Source organism: Saimiri boliviensis, chromosome 8 (assembly GCF_048565385.1).
Source record: "Saimiri boliviensis isolate mSaiBol1 chromosome 8, mSaiBol1.pri, whole genome shotgun sequence".
In the NCBI taxonomy this organism is placed as follows: Eukaryota; Metazoa; Chordata; class Mammalia; order Primates; family Cebidae; genus Saimiri; species Saimiri boliviensis.
In genome coordinates, this window is record NC_133456.1 from 24,548,601 (window position 1) to 24,573,345 (window position 24,745).

General features: G+C 49.3%; 1 protein-coding gene across 2 annotated transcripts; it reads right to left on the reverse strand.

The window, feature by feature from the left end:
• On the reverse strand, positions 1-24,655 carry MCM2 (minichromosome maintenance complex component 2). 2 transcript variants are annotated; one of them, XM_003944119.4, is made up of 16 exons: positions 24,574-24,655; positions 23,489-23,718; positions 17,446-17,621; positions 17,081-17,341; positions 15,971-16,190; positions 15,491-15,698; positions 13,907-14,041; positions 13,384-13,575; positions 6,495-6,588; positions 5,027-5,277; positions 4,744-4,870; positions 4,069-4,181; positions 2,904-3,155; positions 1,580-1,762; positions 1,232-1,387; positions 1-784 (listed from the first exon to the last, which is right to left on the reverse strand). In XM_003944119.4, the coding sequence occupies exons 1-16, from the start codon at positions 24,577-24,579 to the stop codon at positions 674-676; spliced, it is 2,715 nt and encodes a 904-aa protein (XP_003944168.1). In that variant the 5' UTR covers positions 24,580-24,655; the 3' UTR covers positions 1-673. The 2 variants fall into 2 exon arrangements, with proteins under 2 accessions (XP_003944168.1, XP_074260274.1); XM_074404173.1 differs by lacking the exon at positions 24,574-24,655 and adding an exon at positions 24,497-24,504.
• Between the last annotated feature and the right edge of the window lie 90 nt (positions 24,656-24,745).

Consider the following 24,745-nt stretch of genomic DNA (forward strand, 5'->3'; position numbering starts at 1 on the left):
TACCAGCATTTATATTTTATTCAACTTTATTAGAAATTAAAACTACAGAAACAGAAACTGAATGCACAAATAAGAGAGTGGGGAAACAGGCACTAATGGCAGCCAATAATTGTGGCAAGTAGATAATCCACACGACTCACATCTGATCCTTGTGACTAAGGAGCCCAGACCACTTGCTGGCACAGTTGTGCCCTCTTCCACCACAGGGGCACAGAAACCCACAGGAAACTGAAAAAGATCACAAACATCTTCAACTAGCGCTCTGGCCAAAGGCAGAAGCAGCCTAGATATGAAACTCACACCAAGAGGGCAGCAGTTCTCCTGAAATCCATGTAAGGAGGCTGTCTCCCCAAATCACACGCAGGCATCCTGAGCTCAACAGCTCTGATCCAAGGCACCAAGTGGAGACAAAGCACTCAGAGGTGGCAAGATGTTCTGCCACCTGGTAAGACACACTGGCAAGGCATCCCACCCAGAGGTGAGAAGCAGAAAGGCTTGGAGAAACAAACAGTCGTGCCAAGTGCAGCCAGAGGTCCTGCAACAAGCCCTGGCCCTAGCATCCCGAGTTGACCAGGTGGTCTGGTTTCGTGTCCATAAAGCACAGAGGACACTGACCACGCAGTCTGACTGCCCCAAACCAGAATCCCAGGGAATCACTGGATGGCCTCGGGCCTCAGAACTGCTGCAGAATCATTTTCCTTTTCAGGTCGTGGCTGAACTTATTCATCCTGAAGAGCTCACTGTCATAAAATGCAGAGAGGTTGTGGATGTTGATCTGACGAGCCTGCAAAGAGGAAATGTCCAGTGGGCCATCAGTGGTGTGACAATAGGTGTGTTTCCAGAGCACCCCAGTTCCAGTGCACTTTCAGACACTACCACCTCCATTTATGGGAGGAAAATATCCAGGGGTGGAAAGGCTGATTAAGGGGCTGGCTGACAGGGCTTCAAATCTTCACTCTGCAAGCTATGCGTGTGAACTGAGATAAGTTATTTGGCTGCCCTGTGACTGTTTTCACCTCTGTATAACAGGAAGGCAGTAACAGGACTCATCTCATTCCCCTGCTGTCAGACCTCAGGCACAGAACTGGACTCAACAGACTGTAAGCACTCAATAAACGGCTGTCAACCAATGCCCACCCACTTCACGATCCACTATGACAGAGCCCCATCAGGAGACTGACAGCTCCCAAGTCAGCAAACCCCGACTCTCAACTCCCTTCCAGGCCCATACCTTATCTACCAAGTCCTTCTCGGGGACTTCAATAGTGTCCTGCTGGGCCCCAAAGCGGTTGCGCTGATATGTCACCTGCTCTGCCACTAACTGCTTCAGTATAAAGAGCAACAGCTCATTGTTGTCACGCCGGAATGAAAGGTAGCGGGCAAAAGTCTGCAGGAAAAAAGCCTCAGTCAAACACCCGCTCCCACCACGCCTGCCACGCTCCCTTTACTCACTGTGCCAGCAGCCAGGTCAGACAGGCTGCCAATCCCGGAGACACATCCAGGCCAGAGCCTTAGATACCCGCATGTGGCCTGCTTCGCTGAGCTTGCCCATCAGGTTCCTGCCTCGGTGCACACCCACCTTGCGCATGCTGCGCATGACGCTGAACTTCTGCGTGTCGATGAAGCTCTCCAGCATCACGCGGATGGCCATGTTGACATCGTCTTCTATCACATAGTCCCGCAGATGGATGCGCGCGTGGGCCTCCGCCATGCGGATCATGGACTCAATGTGCCGCACTGTGATGGGGATGCTGCCTGTTGCCTGGAGAAAAGCACAGCTTCAGGTCTTCCATGAGCAGGAAAGAGACGCAAGGAAGATAAAGCAGCGGCACTCCTAGGAGCCAACCCACGAAGACCCATCTGACAGTGTCACAGCAGAAATGCAGAATGCTTGACTGCTGCCCAGTAAAAGCACACTTCCTATCCCTCCTGACAACAGGAGGATGCCAGTGGACGCTGCATGCTTACAGCCTGTCACCATCATACCTGCACAATTCTGCTCCCACTAGCTGACTTCTGTGCATCTCAGAGGATGCTGTATTTGTGGCCAGCTGTATTGGTTACTGTCACACACTAAATATTGAATAATCCAGGGCAAGGTAAGTGCAAAAAAAAAAAAAGTAGTTGTTTCTAGGAAAACTACATTGAATGCTCTGAAAAAACTTGGTAAAAAGACAGAAATTTTTAAAAAGCTGCTGCGTTGATTAGGTGTGGCTGAGAGAGCAATCTACAAGGATTCTGCATTCCAATGGCTTGCGAGCTGCCTTTAAACTTCTGCTCCACTATGAATGAACCAAAGACTTGTGTTCATTTGAGCAAAATTTACACAAAGTCAATATGGAATTTAATAAGCAGACCAACAATTAAGGCCCTGGACCTATACAGAGACAGACAAATGACTGCAAATTTAAATTTCATCTAAAACAAAATGGTTAAGGTATATATCAATACCTATCTTTTTTTGAAACAGGGTCTCACTATTACCCAAGCTGGAGCGCAGTGGTGTCCTCAAAGCTTACTGCAGCCTTGAACTCCTGGGCTCAAGTGATCCTCCTTCCTTAGCCTCCTGAGTAGCTGGGACTACAGGCACACACCACTAGGCCCAGTTAAATTTTAAAACATTTTTTGTGGAGAATGAGCCTCACTACGTTGCCTAGGCTGGTCTTGAACTCACCTCAAGCAATCTTCCTGCCTTGGCCTCCCAAAGTGCTGGGATTACAGGCATAAACCACTGTACCCAACCTTCATTTTTTTAAATACCCATGCCCACCCCCACCCCCACCCCCACCCCCACCCCGGTACCTTTTGGCCTGACTGACCGCTTCCCCTGCTGCATTGGTCAGAAGGCTCAGACTGCACTTCCTTCTCTGCACCGCACTTCCCAGCTCTATCTGGGTGCTCACCATAGACTCTTTCCTCAGGTCACTGTACATCTTGGCCACCTTGTCCTGGTCCATCTGGTTGAGCTTTGGATGAACCCTCTCCTTGGCATAGATGATGTACTTCTTCAGAACCTCCTGGGGCAGGGGCTCCACGCCATATGTATTGGGCATGGTGGGCTCAGAGGTGCTGCCGTTGACCAGCCCTTCCTCCTCCTTGTTGCTGGGGTGGTGTCTGACATGGCTGCCCACCACAAAGCGGGCCAGCATCTCGTCCTAAGACAAGCCATGAGAGAGGGGGTCTGACTGTGGGTGTGCAGAGCCTTGGGGAGGTCAGCGGTTGGAGAAGAACTGCGTGTGTCCCCTATGAGGGCAATGCTCTTTCAACAAGACTGACTACAATGACCATGTGCCAGGCAGGTCTGGGTGTGGGGGGCAAACCAGACAAGTGACAGAGCCTCCACAGGGCTCACCTCCACAAGGGGGCAAGAGACAAATAATCTTAAAAATTAATTATGCAAAGTAATGCTCAGAAGAAAAATAGGGTGATGGGATCAAGGGACCAAGGAGATGCCTCTAACGCAGGGTGCCTGGCAAAGCCCTTCCCTGAAGGACAGGAAACTGAGATGACGATAACAAAATCCACGTCACATGACAGTGTGAGAGAGTGCCTGCCAGGAGCAAGGTCTCAGCCCTTTTGAGAGAGAGAAAGGCAGGTGTAGGTGAGGGAAGGGAGCGAGGAGTTCGTAGCTGCAGAGATGGCAGAGGTGGGCCGGAGGGGAGGACTGTGATTCTATTCTGATGACAGCAGAAAGCCTTGAGCAGCTGTTAAAGATGGGGCTGATCTGATTTATGCCTTCAACTGGAAGACAATCTATATGGGTGCCAGGAGGCCAATTCAGACAATGGCAGTGCCTCAGGTCAGAGGCAGAAGTGAGGGAGGTAGGCAGGCTAAGGAGTTGGGACAAGATTTGGTGGATTGTGAGTTATGCTGTGGCGGCGGGGGTAGGGGATGGAGGTGCTGTGAAGGAAAGAGAAATCAGGGTGGCTTCTGGACATGAGAAGAGACTGAGGGAACAAGCCTAGAAAACAGGCTATGACCCCTGCAGCACCATCCCCTGTGCTGGGGGCACACCATAAGACCCCAAGCCTCACCCAAGGTCCCCAGATAGGCATATGCAAGCTGTACCTGGACTGGATCCACAGTGTCCCTCACCACACACAGGATGTCGAAGCGTGAGATGATGGGCTCTGTGAGGTCCACGTTCTCGGAGAAAGTCAGCGAGGGGTCGTAGCGGCCTCCTAAAATATAGGGGAGCCTCTCGGTCAGAGCGCATTCCCCCACCCTCCCATCTCTGTGACCCCAAGTTGCTTTGATGGCAGAAGGGGATGAGGGCAGTGGAAGAGGAAGACATGGGTGGGTACTTAGCACTTGCTGTCTGAGACAGCAAAGAGCTTACCCAAGCAATGCCCAAAATAGCCTAATTTAGACAGAGGGCATCACTGCTTCCCATGGAGAAAAAACCAAGAACACAGCAGGTGACAGAGCCTGGGTTCTCTAAGCATTTGCTGCTAAAGACCAACAACCAATTCCATCCCAGCTGGAGGGGCACTGGACTCTACTCCCATGCCTTCTGAGAACATCTGAGTTGGATCTAGGAACATGGCTGGACAGAAAACCCAGATGTCCCGGGTCCCACTTTCATTATTCCCCACTCTCACAACATATGCAGAAGAGGGGAACTTTCTGCTGCCCAATGACTTCCTTAGGTTGGCTCCTGGGGATCCCGTGGGCTCCTGATTCAAGCAGGCAGGACCTCCCTGTGCCCCACCTGAGCCCCAGCAGCCAGGGTGCCCACTGTACCTATGGGGTTGGCGGCAGCAATGACAGTGCAGCGAGCCTGGAGAGAGGTGATGATGCCAGCCTTCGAGATGGAGATGCTCTGTTGCTCCATGGCCTCGTGGATGCTAGTTCTGTCCTGGTCATTCATCTACAAGATCAATGCCCGCTCCTTAGCATGGTCTGTGTCCCTACTACTAAGTCTCCGATGAGATCCCAACACACCCCATTAACAACGTTCCCCTCGCTAAGGCCCAAGCCCACACACACCCTGAGTCCCATCAGCCTCCGTCACTCAGGGACCAACCTTGTCAAATTCATCAATGAGACACACTCCTCGGTCAGCCAGAACGAGAGCCCCAGCCTCCAAGGTCCACTCTCTGCTGACAGGGTGCCGCTGGACATACGCCGTGAGGCCCACAGCTGACGCCCCCTGGCCAGTGGTGAAGATGGCTCGGCTGGACACTTTCTCGATATACTTGAGAAACTGCGACTTTGCCGTGCCAGGGTCTCCGCACAAGAGCACATTGATATCACCACGTACCTTGTGCTTGCCACCTGGAGGGGAAACCGGGAAGCGGGGAGGGGGAGAGTGGAAAGTGAGGGGAGAAGGACACAGTTGCATCCCTCACCAATTCCTCAACCTACTTGTTAGGAATGGTAAGGCACAGTCCCTCTAGAAACGGATACAGTGCTCTATACCACGCAGTCTCACTGTGGGCACTCCCAGGAAAAGACACATGGGTGCAGAGGAGGGACAAACGAGACATCCTCTGAGAATGTGAAATACCAGAAACAATCTAAGTGTTCTCCAAACAGAGAGCTGAATAAATTGTGCTATCCAGTGGCATGATACAGTCATTTAAAAGAATGCACTTGCTCTGTATTCAGTAACACGAAAAGATGCCCCAACGTGGCACTGAGCAGGAGAGCTTGGCAGGGTACGCTGGGCATGCAGAGGATGCTGCGCTTGTACACCTAAACGCATGTAGTCACAAAACCCTGTGTTTGCATGTAATCCTAAATGGCCACAAAGGGAGGGACCAGGATGAGAAGGGGAGGTCAATGGTGAGATCAGCATTACCTATACTTCTAGTGTTTTCTAAGTGTAATAAAAATACATACTCATGTGACAATATCATTTCTGTACTTCAAAGTTTTTTAAGCTGGGTGCGGTGGCTCACGCCTGTAATCCCAACACTCTGGGAGGCTGAGGCAGGCGGATCACCTGAGGTCGGGAGTTCGAGACCAGCCTGACCAACACGAAGAAACCCCATCTCCACTAAAAATACAAAATTAGCCGGGCATGGTGGTGCATGGCTGTAATCCCAGCTACTCAGGAGGCTGAGGTGGGAGAATCGCTTGAACCAGCGGTTACGGTAAGCCAAGATCATGCCAATGTACTCCAGCCTGGACGAGAGTGAAACTCCGTCTCCCCCCAAAAAAAAACAAAAACAAAAAAACCCATACACACACAAAACCCCAGAATAACAGTTTTTTAAAAGACAGAACATATTTTAAATAGAAGAGAAGCAAAGATACATTTGCTTAAATCACAAAAGCAGACAGACACTGTATCCCTAACAGACTGACACCCAGGATGTTCAACTCAGGGCCACCTTTTCCCTTGAAGAACGAGTCTCGCCCAGCTTGACCATCTTTTAATTCATTCTTTCTCCCCAGCACCCAGGCTTTAAAAACACTGTGTACTTTGAATGTTTGCTCCCTAAAGAGACAGCTGCTAACACCCCTGCAGAGGAAAGGTGGGTGCTCACCTGGGTTTTTGGGTTCCCCTCCAAACAGGGCCAGAGCCAGGCCCCTCTTGATGTCTTCATGCCCATAGATGGAAGGAGCAATGCTGGCAAAGATCTGAGAAAGGAAGGGAGAGTGATGGGAATGGGAACAGATACTCAGAATAGGTCACCCACATGCTCTGGCATCAGGGAACTGGGTCCTCCCAGCTCAAAGACCCCCACTTCCACAGCTGCTGTAACTGCATCGGGCCCTGGTATCAAGCCCTGCCTGACTCTAAAGCTTTTTATTAGTTGGTTCCTCTCAAGAATCACAGAACTTTAGAGCTTAGAAGAACTGGCACCTGAACCCCTAATCATGACATATTTCAGAAAGGCCTTTCCCAAGATCACAGACCAAGAGCAGAAATGAGACCAGAACCAGGCCTGTCATGGCACTGGTCTACCCCAAGCCTCAGTTTCCTTATTTGGAAAAGAGAGACAGCAACACTCAACTCACAGAAGGGTGAGCACAAATTCAACAGTTCATGCCAAATGCCTGCCTCGTCAATGCAATCAATGTGGCACATCTGGGAGATTCATCCACCAGGAAGTCAAGTAATTCCAACTGGTGAGTCAGTGGAACATTTCTATTTCCGTACGTTTGTGTGAGAAAAAGACAGGGAGAGAGCAAAATCTGCATGAATTTTAAAGATAGAATCAGAGACATCAAAGACATTTCTTGCTTGTAGTAGACTGCTTCCAACTCCACCTGCAGCACAGCTGTGCTTTGATGACTCTCAACCTTCATACCTCCTGCAGTGGGCTCACCCATATCCTTCCATCATTACAGGACAAAGGAGCTCAGAAAGCACTGGGCCCCCCAGGGAGAGGGCACTAAGACAGGAAAATCAGCCCTGAAGGTTGCAGGGAGACCCCCCCCCCGCCCCCGCCTGGCTGCATCCTGCCTACACGACCACATTCATGCAGCTTTAGAGAGGTCTCTAACTACTATCTCCCTCTGAAAGGAAGTAGCACTTTCCACAGGGCTTCATGGAGAAATGTCCCACTCCAGGTATGGGGCAGGAAATATACAAGAGGAACCTGCAATATCTTCTACCAGAAAGCAAAAAAACCCTCAAAGACAACCAAGGTCATGTCAACAGAACTCAGGAGCCAACATGAATAGGTTCGAGCTGGCAAAAACGGGACACTTGAGCATCGTAGGGATGACACCTGAAGCGTGGAAACCTCAATGCCAGGTGGGTCCATTCATCTGTAACAATAACTGAGAACCAATTCATTATTTTTAAAGCTAGTAAGTCAAAGAAAACAAGCATTTATTAGACTAGGCTTCCGTGCCTGACTGCCAAATTACAGGAAACACAGGTGACAGAGGCATGTGTCCAGTGAGGACATAATTAGCAACATCTCAACTGCAAGGCTCAACAGGACAAATGACCCAGTTTCTTCCACAAAAAATCACAAGGAAAAAAAGAGATGGAGAAAAGATCTAAAGATTAGAAGACTTAAGAGAGATCAACCAATCACAATTTATGGACCTTATTTGGATAATGACTCCAAGAAACTGCAAAAAACAGGGGGAAGGGATAAGATAATCAGGGAAATGTGAACACCAACAGAATATTGAAAATTAAGAAGGAGTTGTTAATTATCTCTTAAGGTGAGATAATGGCATTGTGGTTAGGTTTATTCAAAAAGAGCCTTTTATTTTTCATATACATACTGATATAGTTACAGAAAAAAATGGCATGCCTAGAATTTGCCTTGAAATATACTAAGGGTGAATGGGTGGTATATTAAGAAAGTATGATTGGCTGTGACTATGACAGCTGTGAAGGCTGGGTAGAGTGCTATGGTTTGAACGTATAAAGCATGTGTTGGAATCTTAGTCCCCCATTTTACAGTATTAGAAGGTGGGACCTTTAAGGGGTGATCAGGCCATGAGGGCTCTGCTCTCATGAATGGAGGATAAAAGCACTGCTATCCAGGGAGTAGGTACCTTGTAAAAAGATGATTCTGGTCCCCTCTGGGCTCCCACTCTGTCTCTTTAAAACTCTCAACTTTTTGCCATGGGATGACCCAGCAAGGAAGCCCTCAGCAGATGCCAGCCCTCAATTTTGGAGTGCCCAGCCTCCAGACCAATTAGCCCATAAATTTCTGGTCATTATAAGTTACCCAGTCTATGGTATTCCATTGTAGCAGTAGACAAATAGAGTTCATTACACCATTCCACATACCTGTTTGAAATTTTCTGTAACAATGTTTTAAAATGTGGGCCAGGCTTTATGCTACACAGAGTGCCCGTGGAACTCACAATAACTGAATGAACTCACAAACCATTGGCACAATACAGTCACTGGGAGCATGGACTCAAGCCAGACTGCTGACTCTGCCACTTGCTATGTGACTGTGGCCAACTTATCTAACCTCTTGCGCCTCAGTTTATTCATCAGTAAAACGGGCACAGATGAAGCCTACCTCATAGAACTGTTGCTATGTAGAAATCACCTGGACAGTGCCAAGCAGATACTAAGTGCTCAGTAAGTATAATGACTCTCTTATGAAACCCTTACTTCGTGCTGGGGATGCTGAGCAGACCCCTCCATGGACTTCTCATGCCCAACACACCTCGTGCTGGGTGTGCCAAGACTGCCAGTCCTTGACTTCTCTTAACCCAACTCATTTCCCCGGGGTAGTTTTTGTAATGAGCAACCTTGCAGGATGAGGTAATGTCTTCCTCTAGGACCAAGAGCTTCCTGCTTGCTATGCAGTACAGATTGTCCAACTCAGGCCCCCTCCCATAAAGCAACCACTGCATCCAGAGGACTTCCCCGTGGGACTGGAGGACAAGGAGAACAAATGTGCGAATGCCTACACTGCCTGCTGTGCCTTCTGCTGCTAACCCAGTTACTCCAGGCGTAACAGGCTAATTTAATGGCTGTAAAGTGGGACAGAATAAAATCCCAGACCTGCCAGGGAGTAACAGCACTTTCCATGAATTATCTCAGGTAATCCTCATAATAACCTTGTTTCTCTCGTCTTACAGAAGAAACCAAGGCTTAGGTCAAACCATTTTCTCCCTAGAGAGGCAAGAATCAACCTCAGATGCATCTAAATCTGAAGCTCATGTTCCTCTCGGCTCTAGGTGCTCTGGCCCCTAGTATGCCTCAGTCCCCACAAGCAGCAGAGATATAGTGCTCACCTGAGGGGGTACTGTGAGCTCTACCCAGCCAATGGAGAGAAAGCACCCACCTGCATGGGTACTGTGAGTCTGAGATAATGTATGTAAAATACCTAAAGCGCCAGGCTCAAATCTATTTTCATCCTACCTACTGGCTGCTTATGCTTTCTGCAGGCCTGTCACAGGCTCTCCCATCCAGTTTTTGTACAAATAGTTTAACGTTTCTAGCCATGTGCAGTAATTGCTAGATACTGAGCATTCGCCAACAGCCAAGTACTTTATATGCACTAATTTATTTGATCTTTATAACAACTATGAGTGTTTACTCTCATCCTCTCACTTTTATAGATAAGGGATTAGGCCAAAATCCAAACCTAAAAAGTCTGGCTTCAGACTGCATGCTGCTTCTGTTAGTTCTTTAAAATCTGTATGTTGGGCATGACCCTGATCTTAATACTTTACTCGATCAGTGTCCAGGGCCCATGGAAGGCAGGCAGGGCCGTGAAACTTGACAGAGTAGGGGACGGGGCAAAGCTGGGGCCACAGGTCCTGCCTGCAAGGGCAGCTATGCCTCAGCTTCGTCAGTGTTACCAGAGAGGAACAGAGCCAGCACCCACAGATCTTGGATTTTCAAAACCCCAGGCATTGCTGGGCGTGGTGGCTGATGCCTGTAATCCCAGGACTTTGGGAGGCTGAGGCAGGCGGATCACCTGAGGTCAGGAGTTCGAGACCAGCCTGACCAACATGGAGAAACCCCATCTCTATTACAAATACAAAATTTGATGGGCTTGGTGGTATATACCTGTAATCCCAGCTACTTGGGAGGTCAAGGCAGGAGAATCACTTGAACCCAGGAGGCAGAGGTTGCAGTGAGCCGAGATCACGCCATTGCACTCCAGGCTGGGCAACAAGAACGAAATTCTGTCTCAAAAAAAACCCCCAAGCACTTGGATTTCTATGTGAAGCCTCCTGATCCCTCAAGGAGGATAACTAACTCAAAATAAAAACCAATACGAAAGTCAGCTGCAGAAGCCTGCAGGGCTTCCTGCTGGAGGTAGAATCTGCAGAAGACAGAAGTCATCTGGGGACAAGTGAGGGAGGAAGGTGCTTAAGGCAGATACAAATAGCAGGCATCAAGGCAAGAGAATGGGGCAGGGCTGCCTCCGTTTGGGAAACACGTCATTCTGGAAGCTGGGGCTCGAGAGGCACAAGTGGATGGCCTGGGCAGATGCTGTATTAGTGCCCAGGCATGCCATGCCCACCACACACTCACCTACCAGTCTCTCACCTCTTCAATCAACAGAGTGGGAGATCAGTGGCTGAACCTCACAGCAAAGGGAAAGAAGGTACCAGAAGAGTGTTCCTCAAGTACACAGTTCCTTCAGTATGGTGGGCACAGACACACATAAGCATGTAGGACACAGGTGGCCTGGCTGCTTAGGGACTGCAAGACCCCAGCAGGGCTAAGTCCACCCAGGCCTGAAGATACCGGCTCAAACACTTGGATGAGATTCTGCAAAGGTATCCACTATGGTAGCACTCATGAGCCTCGGTAGTAAGGGTAGAAGGCTGGAGGTCCTGGCTTTCTTTGCCTGTGTGACTATCTTCCTCGTGTGTAAAACTACATGAAAGATCTTGTCTCTTTCCTATTATTGGGAACCCTAGTAAAATATGAGTTCTGAGGGCAAGGGTCATTCTGACTTACCTACCACTGTATCCCCAGAACTTGGCCCTAGGAGGTCTTCCAGGAATCAATGTGTGTTGGCTGAACTGAAGCTCCTGTCCTCCTGAGGCTGAAAAACACTCACCTCTCCTATGGGAATACCAAATCTTGGCAGACTAGGTTAGATGGCCAAGAGCTGAGGAGGAACTGGAACCAATACCAACCTCTGCCAGGGATGCATTTCTGGAGCTTTCCTGAGCAATTACAGTAATGTATAAGCTCACAAACGCTGGATGCTTCGTTCCTACTGGATTCACTGTCTAGCCTGCAGCAGCTTCTCGCGGTGGATGCAAAGCCAGGTGATAATACACTTGTGAAAAGAAACCAAGCCACAAAACTACGCTGCCTTCTTGGAGAACACGCCTCAGGGAGTAAAGAAAGGAAACGAACCATGCATGTGTAGGAATATTAAGTGGCAGGCAGACATGGGTAAATGTGACAGGTAAGGAGGACAAGGAAGGGGCAACTATGGCCATGCCACAGAGGAACCCAGAAGGGGGCTCCACAGGCTTCAGGGGAAGGTGGATGGAGAGAAACAACCAAAACAACCAGTCAGCTCGCCTGCAGGCTGGACGCAGCTCTCCTCACCCCAGCATCCATTCCTTCAGTTACTCAGGGCCTCTTGCAGCCAGGCTCTGGGGATAGAGGTGATTAAGCCAGTGATGGCTCCTGTCCATGGTGGGGTTTACACGTCAGAAGGAAATCACCCAGTTTGTTGAATAAGCCAAATGGGATCTGAATTTTATGTTGCCAGAGGGCAGCAGAAGAGTGGAGGCTAAAGGGCAAGCTAAACTGCTCTGCATTAAAAACTGAACTTCAAGTTGATCTGAAGGCTGAGCGCAGTGGCTCATGCCTGTAATCCCAACACTTTGGGAGGCCAAGGCAAGCGTGGTCAGAGGTTCAACACCAGCCTAGCCAGCATGGTGAAACCCCATCTCTACTACAAATGCAAAAACTGGCCAGTTGTGATGGTGCGTGCCTGTAATCCCAGCTACTCGAGAGGCTGAGGCACAAGAATTACTTGAACCCAGGAGGCAGAGGTTGCAGTGAGCCGAGATCGCACCATTGTACTCCAGCCTGGGTGACAGAGCAAGACTCCATCTCAAAAAAAAAAAAAAAAAAAAAAAAAAAATTGACTTGAGAAAGAGAGGAAAGAGAGCAAAAGGGGAGCGCAGTGAGCTTGAGAACACATGGCTCTCTGGGGGAAGGATGGGAGAAATAGCAAAGGATTCTCATCAACAGAAATTTAACATTCTGTTTAAGTAATCTGTATTTCTGCAACATAAATCCCTATCTCCTCATCTTTCAGTAATAATATCTGCATTAAAAACCAACTGCCCAACTGCCTGGGCACAAGGGCTCACACCTATAAGCCCAGCACTCTGAGAGGCCAAGGTGGGAAGATTTTGAGCCAGGAGTTTGAGACCAGCCTGGGCAACATAGTGAGAACCCATCTCTATTTAAAAACAAAAAACAAACAAAAACCACCATACTGGATTGTTTTCCTGAAGAAATTCCCGTTGGCCACAGCTGGATCCCTAGGAATGCCTCATGACATAAGGTATCTCACTGGCCTGCCTTTGTTCCAATTTCAAACCAGAGCTCAAAATGGTCTGCTGAAGGAAGAGCTCTTCTCTAACCTTCGCCACAATCCTCAGCGGGGGACTCCTTCCCACCACACATGCTCAGAGAGGTCATCCAAGTTATCTCACTACCTCGCTGGCCCATGGTGGAAGCAGAGCCAGGTTCACCCATCCCCAATGCCAGAGTCTACCTCTTCCCCTGGAGCATGGGGCCTTCTTTTCAGACAAGCTTACTGAGCTCCAGGCTGGGAATTAAAAGGATAGGAAGGACTCGTGGTTTCCAGGACCAAGGAATCCCAGCTGAGGCTCCAGGAGAATAAGGCAAGGTTTGAGCAGTGAGCCCTAGTTGCCCACGACACCCCTAGCCACCCCTCATGTCCCCTCACAGCATCCTGGCAGCCCCCAGCCCTGCCTTCCACCTGCCTTCTCCCCGATCTGCTGATCCTTGGAGAGGCTAGTGATGATCTTCACATCTTCATCAGTCAGTTCCCCTACAGCGACCTTGTTGTCCTTCTTGGCCACATGGTTGGCCAAGATGACAGTAGCAAAGATGGGGAAGCCATTGGCAGTGTTAAGGGAGCCATCATAGTTGTTGTGATAGATGCCAGTCAGCTCCTGGGGAAAGGGAGGGGCCAGTAAGTCAGAGGCTAACCAAGGGGCTACAGGAGGGGCAGGGGCCCATCTCTATGCTGCCTTCCTACAATTTCTCCTATTCGAAGTGTTCTACACTACAGACACTAAGATAAGTAACTCAGTAAATCCCCTCCTAAACCCACCATTCCAACAACCCATTCACCAGAGGAGACAAAAACTCTTTGCCCCGGCCACGCAAATCCTAGCCTGAGTGTCCCTGTGACCATAAACACCCCCACCAGCCCAGCCACAACTGCTTCTGCCAATTCCCTCTGCAACTTAAGCTTCCTCACAGCCTGCCCTGGCCACTTACTATTTCGTCTCCTGGCTTGCAGCTGTCCACCAGATCTGCGAGGAGAATGGCATCCTTGGAGCGGGGCAGCCGGCCAGCCGCCACTTTGCCTGGACTCTCCTGGATTCGGATACGCTGGTAGTTCTGATAGATGGTCTGCAAGGGACACATAGAAGGCCTCAAAGCACTGACTATGTCACCCAACCTTGACCCCCACCAGGGGGAGAACAGGCAGGTTTCCAACTCCTGAGTGGCAAATGGAGAGCCAAAGACAGTAGGGAATGAGTGAATGGAGACCCAGCACATCAGTGGAGAGTCCCCACTCCTGCCACCATCCCTCTGGGATGCCCTGGCAGACTCAGCACCTGCTCTGTGCTGTATAGCTGAGCTGTCTTGAGTACAGATGCTAGAATCGGGCTGCCTGGGTTCTGTGTCTAAGCTGTGTGTTCTTGGGTGACTTCCTCTCTCTGTGCCTTCTCTGCAACCTCGCAGTGAGAATTAAAGCAAGTCATACAAACATCAACCTAGTATCTGAAAAATAGTAAGTTACAGGAAGTTTCAGCTGTCACTTTCAAGCATCAAAGGCCAGCACTGTGCCATGTCATTTAATGTCCATTACCTCACCATACGGCACTGCAGTTAAAAGCACATGCTCTGGATCAAGATGACTGAGCTGTGGTTCTGAGCCACATTCTGGCTGGGTGACCTCAGCTAGTTCTCTAAACACTGTGCAAGTAGGACCAGTAACAATTCCTGCCTTATAAGCTGTGAAAAAGGACCAGGTAATATGCCACCCACCTGGCACTGATACTTATCACCTGGCACTGATAAGTACCCCACGAATGATAGCTATAACTTAATCCTCTATCAGGTACTACCTCAGGTCCCTAGAAGCAGGGCCTGAGGGAAACAGACAGGGCATGGCAGAGTGAGCAAAGATGCGGCTCAGCCGGCATCCAGCCTGCAGCTTCTCAGAACTGCAGAGCGGTAAGAAGAGGACAGTCAACAGCTACACTAGCAAGACAGTCAGGGGGCCTGGGCACCACCACTGGGACTAAGAGCCCATTTATAGACAGGGATGCTCAAATACAAAGGCACGTGTAATGTGCCTAAGACCTTAAGGTCAGAGGCTTTAGAAGGGTCTCCTGAATATGGTACAGGAGGTTGGTACAGTCCAGGGGCCCCACACAAGCCAGCCAAGTCCCAAGAACAAGCTGAGGGGAAGGCCCGATGGGACTGCAGCCACCCCACACAAGTGATGATGCCATGGAGACTGGTGAACACACATCCTGAAGGAGTAACCTGGCAAGAAGCAGATCCTATTTGCCAGATCTTCCCTTGTTTCAAGAGGGGCCATAAACTTGTATGGTTTAAACAAAATTGCCTTACTTAAATATCGGCTTAAATTCCTAAAAACACCATGTAGGCCAAACTAAACCCACTGGCTAGACAGACTGGGTCCACCCCAGGGTGTGGCCAACACACAATTCTATCTCACTCCTTGCGGCTGCCCCACTTATCTTCCACGGCCTGAGAGGCCAGTCAGGCCCTGCATATTGGGCACCCCTAAGGACAGCTGGCAGCAGGCCCTGTGTCCCTTCTCACCTCTTCCATGTTAACCTCAAAGGGACCAGTCGACTGGCACTCAGGACAGGAGCCTGGTTTCACCTCCTGGTTCTGGGACTGGCAGAAAGGCCCCAGGACGAAATTGCACTTGTTGCAGTTGTACTTGATCATGCTGAGCTGGGGCAGGACACCAGTGCAGCTGGTCACCACCCCACTGGTGCGAATCAGCTGGTTCAGGTGCAGCTGTCTGCAGAGGCAGAGGGCACATCAGAAGTTGTGAGCCAGGGAAAGGCCAGGCTGCAGGCGAAAGCATCCCAACACACTGTCCTGGAAACTAGGCCCAGCCCCCACTCTGGCAAGATCCCTCCCATCACACTCCTGTGCAACCACAACTCACCAGCGAAGAGGGTGCTACTTGCTGCACGCTGCCCCGCCCACACCGCCACCACTCTCCAGATTCACAACCGAGTCACCCAGCACTGAACTCAGACCTGCCGTCTTCACCTGCCCTTAGCTCACCTCAGCGAGCGCAGCTCCTCCACCAGAGGCAGGTGAGAGATGCGGACGTGGATGTGGCTGGTGATACGGTCATACTTGGGGTACATGGCCAGTACCACCTCCAGGGCAGCCTCGTCAAAGATCTGTAGCAGCTCCGCTGGCGCCTCAGGCAGGAAGTAGGCCAGCACATGCTCCCTGGCCGCCAGGTCCTCATAGTTCACCACCAGGCTCTCACGGTTCTCTAGAGAAGGGCATGTTGGAAAGAGAGTTAACTAAGCATGGGGACTGGGCTGGGCTGCAACAATGCCTGTGTGAGAAGCGGGGCCTACCCACCCTGATCCTTGACTTTGACTCAGAAAGCCCAGCTTTCACTTCTAGTTCCACCACCCTTCAGCTGTGACTGAGCTAAGTGACACAGCCTGAGCCTCAACTCCCCACTCTGTAAAATGGGCCTGTCACGCAGTGTTCAAAGTTGCTGGGGGGTTAAATGAAATCTGAGCAGAGTGCCTACACGACTACGAACATGAAATGCCTTGCAAGAGCCTGAAAGAAAACTTATGAATAAACTGTCAGTTCCTGTTCCGGTGTAGTGATTCATGCCTGTAAGCCCAGCACTTTGGGAGGCCAAGGTGGGCAGATCATCTGAGGTTGAAAGTTCAAGACCAGCTTGACCAACATGGAGAAATCTCATCTCTACTAAAAATACAAAATTAACCAGGCGTGGTGGTGCATGCCTGTAATCCCAGCTACTCAGGAAGCTGGGGCAGGAGAATCACTTGAACCTGGGAGCTGGACATTGCAGTGAGCTGAGATCATGCCATTGCGCTCCAGCCTGGGCAATAAGAGCAAAACTCCATCTCAAAAAAAAAAAAAAAGTCAATTCCTATTACAAAGATCAAGGTAACAATCCAGATTTTTATATAAAATCTGTCCATTTTCAAGCTTGTCAAAAAACACTTTGGTGGCCCAGAAGTGGTCACTGCACAGCCACAGGAGAGGCCTGGTGCAAAACTCAATGCTTTTGGTTTCTCTGTCAGACATCTCGGCCACATGCCCTGTGCTTCACGTGTTCACTCTGCTGGGACAATGTTTTGCGGCAGGATTTATGGAGACACCATAAGGAAGCCACACCTTTGCACATGTCGCTGATGCGCTCCTTGAAGACGTTGTGGCCGTGGCTGTCCACATGAGTGCGTAGGAAGTTCTTGAAGCGGTGGTGGATCTCCAGTCGGGGGCCCGCCATGCTCACCCACTCACGCACAGAGTGGCCCTTGAGGTCCTCCAGGTTCTCAATGCTCTCGATCATCTCCTCGTCCTCCTCCCCATCCTCGGTGGCCCGCTCAACCTGGCGACGCTTGCGGGCAGGGCGCTCCTCGTCCTCCTCATCGCTGTCTGGGGAGGCAAGAGACACCTGCTACTGCAGTCATCCCCAGCACCTTCTACTCACCTCCGGGACTCCTTCCCAGCACCCTGAGCAGGCAGAAACATGGACCTACCATATAGAAGCCCACGGCGCATGCGGCCCAAGCCCCGGCCAGCCTCTCGGTCCCGCTGTCGCATGGCCCGCTCTGCCGCCTCCCTCTGACTGGCCGTCAGCTCCTCTACGTCCTCATCATCCAGAGCAAGTCCCTCAGCCTCGTAAGTGTCCAGCTCTGGGATGGCACGGTAATCCCTGAAAGAGCCCCAAAACAGATGTGGTTACTGCTGAAAACAAACACCTGAAACATCAAACCCCATCCAGGAACTGGGCCTGTCCTGTAAGGTTCAGAAGCCCCAGTGTGGATAGGCTTGGTGCCTCCAGGTCAGAAACACAGAAGGCTCAGAAAAGGTCTCCAATAGATGAACAAAATATGATCTGTCCATATGATGGATGATGTACCAGCCTTAAAACAGAAGGAAACTCTGCCATGTGCTGCCACATGGATGAACCTTGAGGACATTATTCTGAGTGAAAGAAGCCAGGCACAGAAGGACAAATCCTGTATAGTCCCACTCATCGAGCAGTCAAATTCAAAGGAACAGAAAGTAGAATGATGGTTGCTAGGGGCTGGGAAGAATAGGGAGTTAGTGTTTAACTGAGACAGAGTTTCAGTTTTCAAACTGAAAAAAAAAAAAAGACTTTTGTGGGTGGATGGCAGTGACGGCTGCACAACAATGTGAATGTATGTAACAATGCTGAACCAGACATAAAAATGGTTAAGCTGTCTGAGCGCAGTGGCTCATGCCTATAATATCTCAGCACTTTGGGAGGCCAAGGTAGGAGGATCGCTTAAGCTCAGGAGTTCAAGAACAGACTCAATATAGTGAGACCCCATCTCTATAAAAATAGAAAATGGCCAGGCACAGTGGCTCAAATCTTTAATCCCAGCACTTTGGAAGACCAAGGTGGGTAGATCACAAGGTCAAGAGATTGAGACCATCCTGGCCAACACGGTAAAACTTCATCTCTACTAAAAATACAAAAATTAGCTGGGTGTGGTCGTGCGCGCCTGTAATCCCAGCTACTCAGAAGGCTGAGGCAGGAGAATCACTTGAGCCTGGGTGGTGGAGGCTGCAGTGAGCTGAGATCACACCACTGCACTACAGCCTGGTGACACAGCGAGACTCCGTCTCAAAAAAAGAAAATAACCCAGGCATGGTGGCACATGCCTATAGACCTAGCTACTCAGGAGGCTGAGATGGGATGATTGCTTGAGTACAATAGTTCGAGGCTACAGTGAGCCATGTTCATGCCACTGCATTCCAGCTTGGGTGACAGACTAAGACCCCTGTCTCAAAAAAATAAATAAACAAACAGCCAGGCATAGTGGCTCATGCCTGTAATCCTAGCACTTTAACCCGGGAGGTAGAGGTTGCAGTGAGCCAAGACTGTGCCACTGCACTCCAGCCTAGACAGCAAGAACGAAACTCCGTCTCAAAACAAAAACAAACTTGAAAAAATTCAAGATGGTAAATTTTGTTGTATATTTTACCACAATTACAAAAGGGGAGGTAGCTCTCCAGAGACCTTCTATGCACCCAGTAAGAAAAAAAAAATTCAAGGAACCATAAAACATTTGACCAAAAGGCTTCAGAGAGCTGACCCAACTCTCCGTGAGGGCTGGAATTCTCCCTGTACTTTCCCCATCTCTGACTATGCCGCTGTCCACACCCTGATGTCCTGGCTTCTACGCAATCAGCCAAACCAGCCTCTCTGAAATGGCCACCCACTGTCAACCCTTTGAGTTACTCCAAGACCATCAGATACCTATTTTCAATGTTATCTTCCTTCAGATATGGAAGAAAAATAATGCCTTAATAAGGCACCCAATGAGTGCAAAGCACTGTGCTCTCTTCCCTGCAGTGTTGAGAGGGAGACAGTGTCATTCCAGCTGAAAGAAGAGGAAATGGGCATTTGAGGGGGAGATGTGATTTTTGTGTATCGCTTTGCAGAGCTGGGTGTCAAAATACAGTCCAAGCCCAGAGCTCCTTTTCCCATGCCATACTGCCTCCCCATGAAAATCCCCTCGAATTCTTTTTTCAGGTTAAGTGGTGATGAGAGACACTGTTACTATTTTTCTGCAATAAATGCTGTCAAATGCTTTTTATGCTGTTGATGTCATAAGCAGAACCCAGCCAGGCAGACATTTGAGCTGACCAGGCTCTGATTTTTTTCCATGTTCTTGGGGAAAAGGTATCGGTTCAATTCTCCCTGGATCTCAAGTCACACAAAATGCCCTCAACAAACTTCTAATTGGTTAATACAAAAAAAAAGGTAAATTAGACTTCATCAAATTTCAAAACGTTTGCACCTCAAAACATTAAAAACATGAAAAAGATACGCCAGATTGAGTAAATAACTGCAAATTACATATCTGACAGACGACTTATATTCAGAATAAGTAAAAAACTTCTTACAACTCAATAATAAAAAGTCAAGCAACCCAATTAAAAAGTGAGTCCAGGATTTCGCCAAAGAAGATACACAGATGGCCAATCAAGCGTATGAAAAGATGTTCAACATCATTAGCCCTCAGGGATGAGATGCTACTTCATACCTGTGGGGATGGCCAGAATCAAAATGACCAGTGTTGGCAAGAACGTGGAGAGGAATGCAAAATGGTGCTGCTGCTTTTGAAAACAGTCTGGCAGTTCCTGAAAAGATTATAAACATAGGACCAACAATCTCACTTCTACATAGCCAACAGAATTAAAGGCCTGTTCACATAAAAACCTGTAGCAGGCCAGGGGTGGTGGCTTACACCTGTAATTGCAGCACTTTGGGAGGCCAAAGCAGGTGGATCACCTGAGGTCACGAGTTCGAGACCAGCCTGGCCAACATAGTGAAACTGAAACCACGTCTCTACTGAAAATACAAAAATTGGCTGGGTGTAGTGGTGATGCCTGTAATCACAGCTACTTGGGAAGCTGAGGCAGAAGAATTGCTTGTATCTGGGAGGCAGAGGTTGCAGTGAGCTGAGATTATACCATTGCACTCCAGCCTGGGCAGCAGAGCAAAGCTCAAAACTCCAAAAAAAAAAAAAAACCAAAAGCAAAACCATCTGTAATGAATGCTCATATGCTCATAGCAGCGTTATTCATAATTGCCAAAAGACTTAAGAAACCCAATGTCCAACTGATGAATGGATGTTGTATCTCCATACGAGGAAACATGATTCAGCCACAAAAAGGAACGAACTGCTACACATGCAACAACACGGAAAGACCTTAAAAACTATACTAAGTGAAAAAAGCCCATCTCGAAAGGGCATATGTATAATTCAATTTATATAAAATGGCCAGAATTGGAAAACCTAGAGATAGAAAGTGGATTCTTGGTTGCCTGTGGATCGGGTGAGAACTGAGATGAACTATAAGCAGGCAGGAGGATCTCAACAGGACAATGGCCCTGTCCTCACACTGGACTGTGAAGGCTGCATAACTCAGGAAATCTACACTGAATTGTATTTTCACAAGGGGTAAACTCTAATATATAAACTATAGCCAATAAAGTTTATTTTATTTTTAAACCACAAAAACAAATGTCACTGGGCTCAGCTATCTATCAGATACCTCTCTACCCAGAAGCCCCTTGCCAAGGGCCTCTCACTCTCTGAAGGAAAAGAGAAGCAAAGAAAAAGGGTCAAGACAGGGAAGGGGACATGGCAGAGGGGCATCTGGCCTGAATAACTCCACTAGGCAGAACTGGGAAGCCATCCAGGTCCCATGCCCTGACCCCAACTCCAGGGCAGATTTATCCAAAGACTCCTCATTCCTTTTAGTCTATAGCACATGCAGTCTCATCCTTAGGAGTGGTAAGCAAAGATCTATCCGGTCTGAAGTGCCCTTGAAAGCCCCTCCGCTGCCTGACATTCTCGGGACAGCAGGACAACCTGCACAGTACTCTCACACACGCTAAGGCTGGAAAGGCACGAATGGAGCATCTCCACGAGGCTCCTGGGCATTCACACAATTCTGCTACTATAGTAGCTACCAGATCCCAGCTGGAAACACAGAGTAAGGTAGGAGCAGAAATCTAGCCTTGCTCATTCGCAGAGCTTGCTCCACTCTCCTAGCATTAAGTCTTAGTAACCCACTGATTTATTTATTTTTGAGATGGAGTTTTGATTTTGCCACCCAGGCTGGAGTACTGTGGCATGATCTCCACTCACTGCAACCTCCTCTGCCTGGGTTCAGGCAATTCTCCTGCCTCAGAATCTCGAGTAGCTGGGACTACAGGTGCGGACCACCATGTCTGGCTAATTTTTTGTATTTTTAGTAGACAGGGTTTCACCATGTTGGCTAGGCTGGTGTCAAACTCCTGACCTCGGGTGATCCACCCACCTTGGCCTCCCAAAGTGCTGGGATTACAGGCATGAGCCATCATGCCCAGCTAACACGTTTACTAATAAACAAGAACGCTCCTAACAAAGGGTCTGGTGCACATTAGGTATAATAAATGTTTGCTGATTGACTCTAAAACTTGATTTATCAGATCCCTCCTCCCCCATGCACCTTTCCTTTGAAAAGCTACAGAGAAACACTGGGCTTCCTGCTTGTGGGTAAACCCCCCATACAGGCACAGAGAAAGGAGAGCTAAGGAGAACCCTCACACAATAAAGGCCTGAAGAATATCTCAGTTTATAATATTACTACTCAGTTATTTCCTTTTATATAATTCTTTATATTAGTTTATAGAATTAGAGCTTGAAAATTATCTCAGTGTAGTGTTACTACCCAGTTATTTCCTTTTATATAATCTTCTATATATAATCATATAATAGTTCATACTATGAGTGCCTAAAGAGTATTTCCCTACATATATATAATTATATCTTAGTTCATATCGGAGGAATGTCTAGAGTAGAAACGATAAAAAGTATGAATTAAGAAATAAGCAGCTTATAATTGGAGGAATGCCTAGAGCAGACACAGTGCAGAACATGATTTAAGGGAAACACAGTTACACCAGGACAAGAATCCATGGCCCAGGCAGCAGCATTCAGTATCATAAAGATACCCACTGTATGGCAGGCTTGGGGCAAGAGCCACTGCTCCTGATAAAGGAGTTGTAGGACCTTGCTCCAGTTCTTGCGGAAGGCTGCCCCCAGACCGGCAATTGCCCCTTGGTGACTGTGAACTTTATCAGCTCTTATTACTGTGCTGCTCGAAAAGCGTCTTCCTATAGAACTCACTGGAAGCTGCCAGCAGGTGGCAGTAACCCTGACAGCTCTGTGACTATTGTGTGACTTAAAGCATCCCCCCATAAATCTTAGAAGTAGTTTGCCCATAGACAGAGGTATTACACACTGCACCCTCTTCACTGCATACAGCCCACCTCCATGCCTTGGTGACCTAATGGGAATGGACCCCTTGCTGTGCACTGTCCACCTCCTAGCCTAGATGACCTAATGGGGGTAGACCCCTTGTTTTATTGGTCACGACCCTATCACTATCCTTAAAGATGATTTCACTCGCTCCCCTGCCCCTTAACCTATACACAATAAATACTCACACTTCTGGACATTCGGGGCCTCACCTGACTCCGCTCATAGGTGGCGTGGCCCCTTGAGCCCAGCTGCATTTTCCTTGTACTTCTTCGTCCTGTCTCTTTATTTCTCGGATCCCGAGCCTCAGCACAGCATAAGGGACACCCCAGAACCCTGTGGGGCCCTTAGCCCTACACTGCTTCCTGTCTTTTTGATTTGGTGTGTCCTATTGGAGTCCTCCAGATTAGAGACCCTTGTATTTTCTGGGGTGCTTACGGAGTTGGGGCTTACCCAGATCTTAAGGTCTAGTCTCTCCAAGTTACATACAGTAAGTTAAAGGGACCTATGTCATTGCTCTCTAAACCTGTCTCCCCAGAACACTGGACCAAGCTAAAGAGACCTATGTCGTGGCTCTGTAAACCTGTCTTCCCAGAACCCTGGACCAAGCTGTGCTCAAAGGCAAGAATGCCATCAGATTCATCTCCCTCCAGCTCCCTTAACAAGGTCACCAAACGCACAATGGGATCTCTGCAAAACTATCTGCTGAGTCCAGGGCTTTGAATAAAATTACCTCTCCATGCCATCTCCAATGAGCTCCTCTCCATCCTCTTCTTCCTCCAGGGGCCCCTCTGTGCCTAGGAGCCCCTCAGACTCATCCTCAAAGGGTGGAAGGTCACGGCCAGGGCTGGAGGTCAGGGCATCAGCGCGCCGAGAGCTCCGGCCAGGGCTGGAGGTGAGAGGATCATTGCCTCGCCGACGCCTAGCTGGGCTGGATGCCATGGTGAAGGACTCCGATGATTCCTGCAAGAGAAGGTGTCATCAGAAACCTAGGAGGCCGGTGAGGCATGATACAGCTTCCTTTTCATCATCAGGGGACTTCCCTCCTATCTCTCCACCTGTGAGTCTTGTCCTCCAACACACCAAACCCCTTCCAGCCTCCAGATCTTTGCACTTGCTGGTCTCTCCTCTGGAATGCTCTCTGCTGAGCAGTCTGAGCTAGTGGCTTCCAAACAGGAGCCAGCTCAAATATCGGGTCACTCACATCACCATGCTTTCTCCATGAAAAACCAGGGGCTTTGTCATTTGCTTATTTACCTGTTCACTGTCTATTGTCCCCCCCTTAAGCGTTCGACCTGTTTCAGCACACACAGTGCGCGCGGTATTGTGACAGAGATAGACGGCATACAAGAGCTACCAAAACAAGGGGTCTGGAACTCCGACGTGGAAGAGACAGTACACAAGACAAAGGCGCTAGAAAAATACTACGACAGTAAGTGTAGTGTTCAGAACACAGATTACTGAGAATATATTTTTGAAAAAGTTTAAAGAAGTGTAGTGAGATGGGGGCCTGCCTTTCGAGGGCTCAGCGCCGGGCATACTGATGGCGCCCAATAAGCATGTGCGGGGAGAGTAAAGGACAGGGGCTGAGCGGGCCGGGCTCGGCTTAGGGAGCCCAAAGCCCCAGATCAGCGCGAGGAAGGCGAGTCGCCAGGTGGCCTGGCGTCACGCAGGGTGCAGGCGAGAAAGCAGCCGCGCCCCGGAGTCTGGGGCTCACTTCACCTAGAGCGCCGACCCGTACCAGAGTACGAGAACCGCGCAGCCTCCACATCCCAGTCTCCCGCGTCCGCACCACCCGGCCCGCCCGCGCGCGCTCACCGCCATCGCAGTACCACACTCCTCTCCGCCACTCCAACAACAACTAGGTTTCGCGCGAAAAGTGGCTCACGTGACCCACCAAAGCCCGGGAAGCGCCCGACGGAACGCGACGTCATGACGTCGGCGTTCACTGGCAACCAGCGGGGTTACGAAGGGGCAGGTTAGAGGGTCC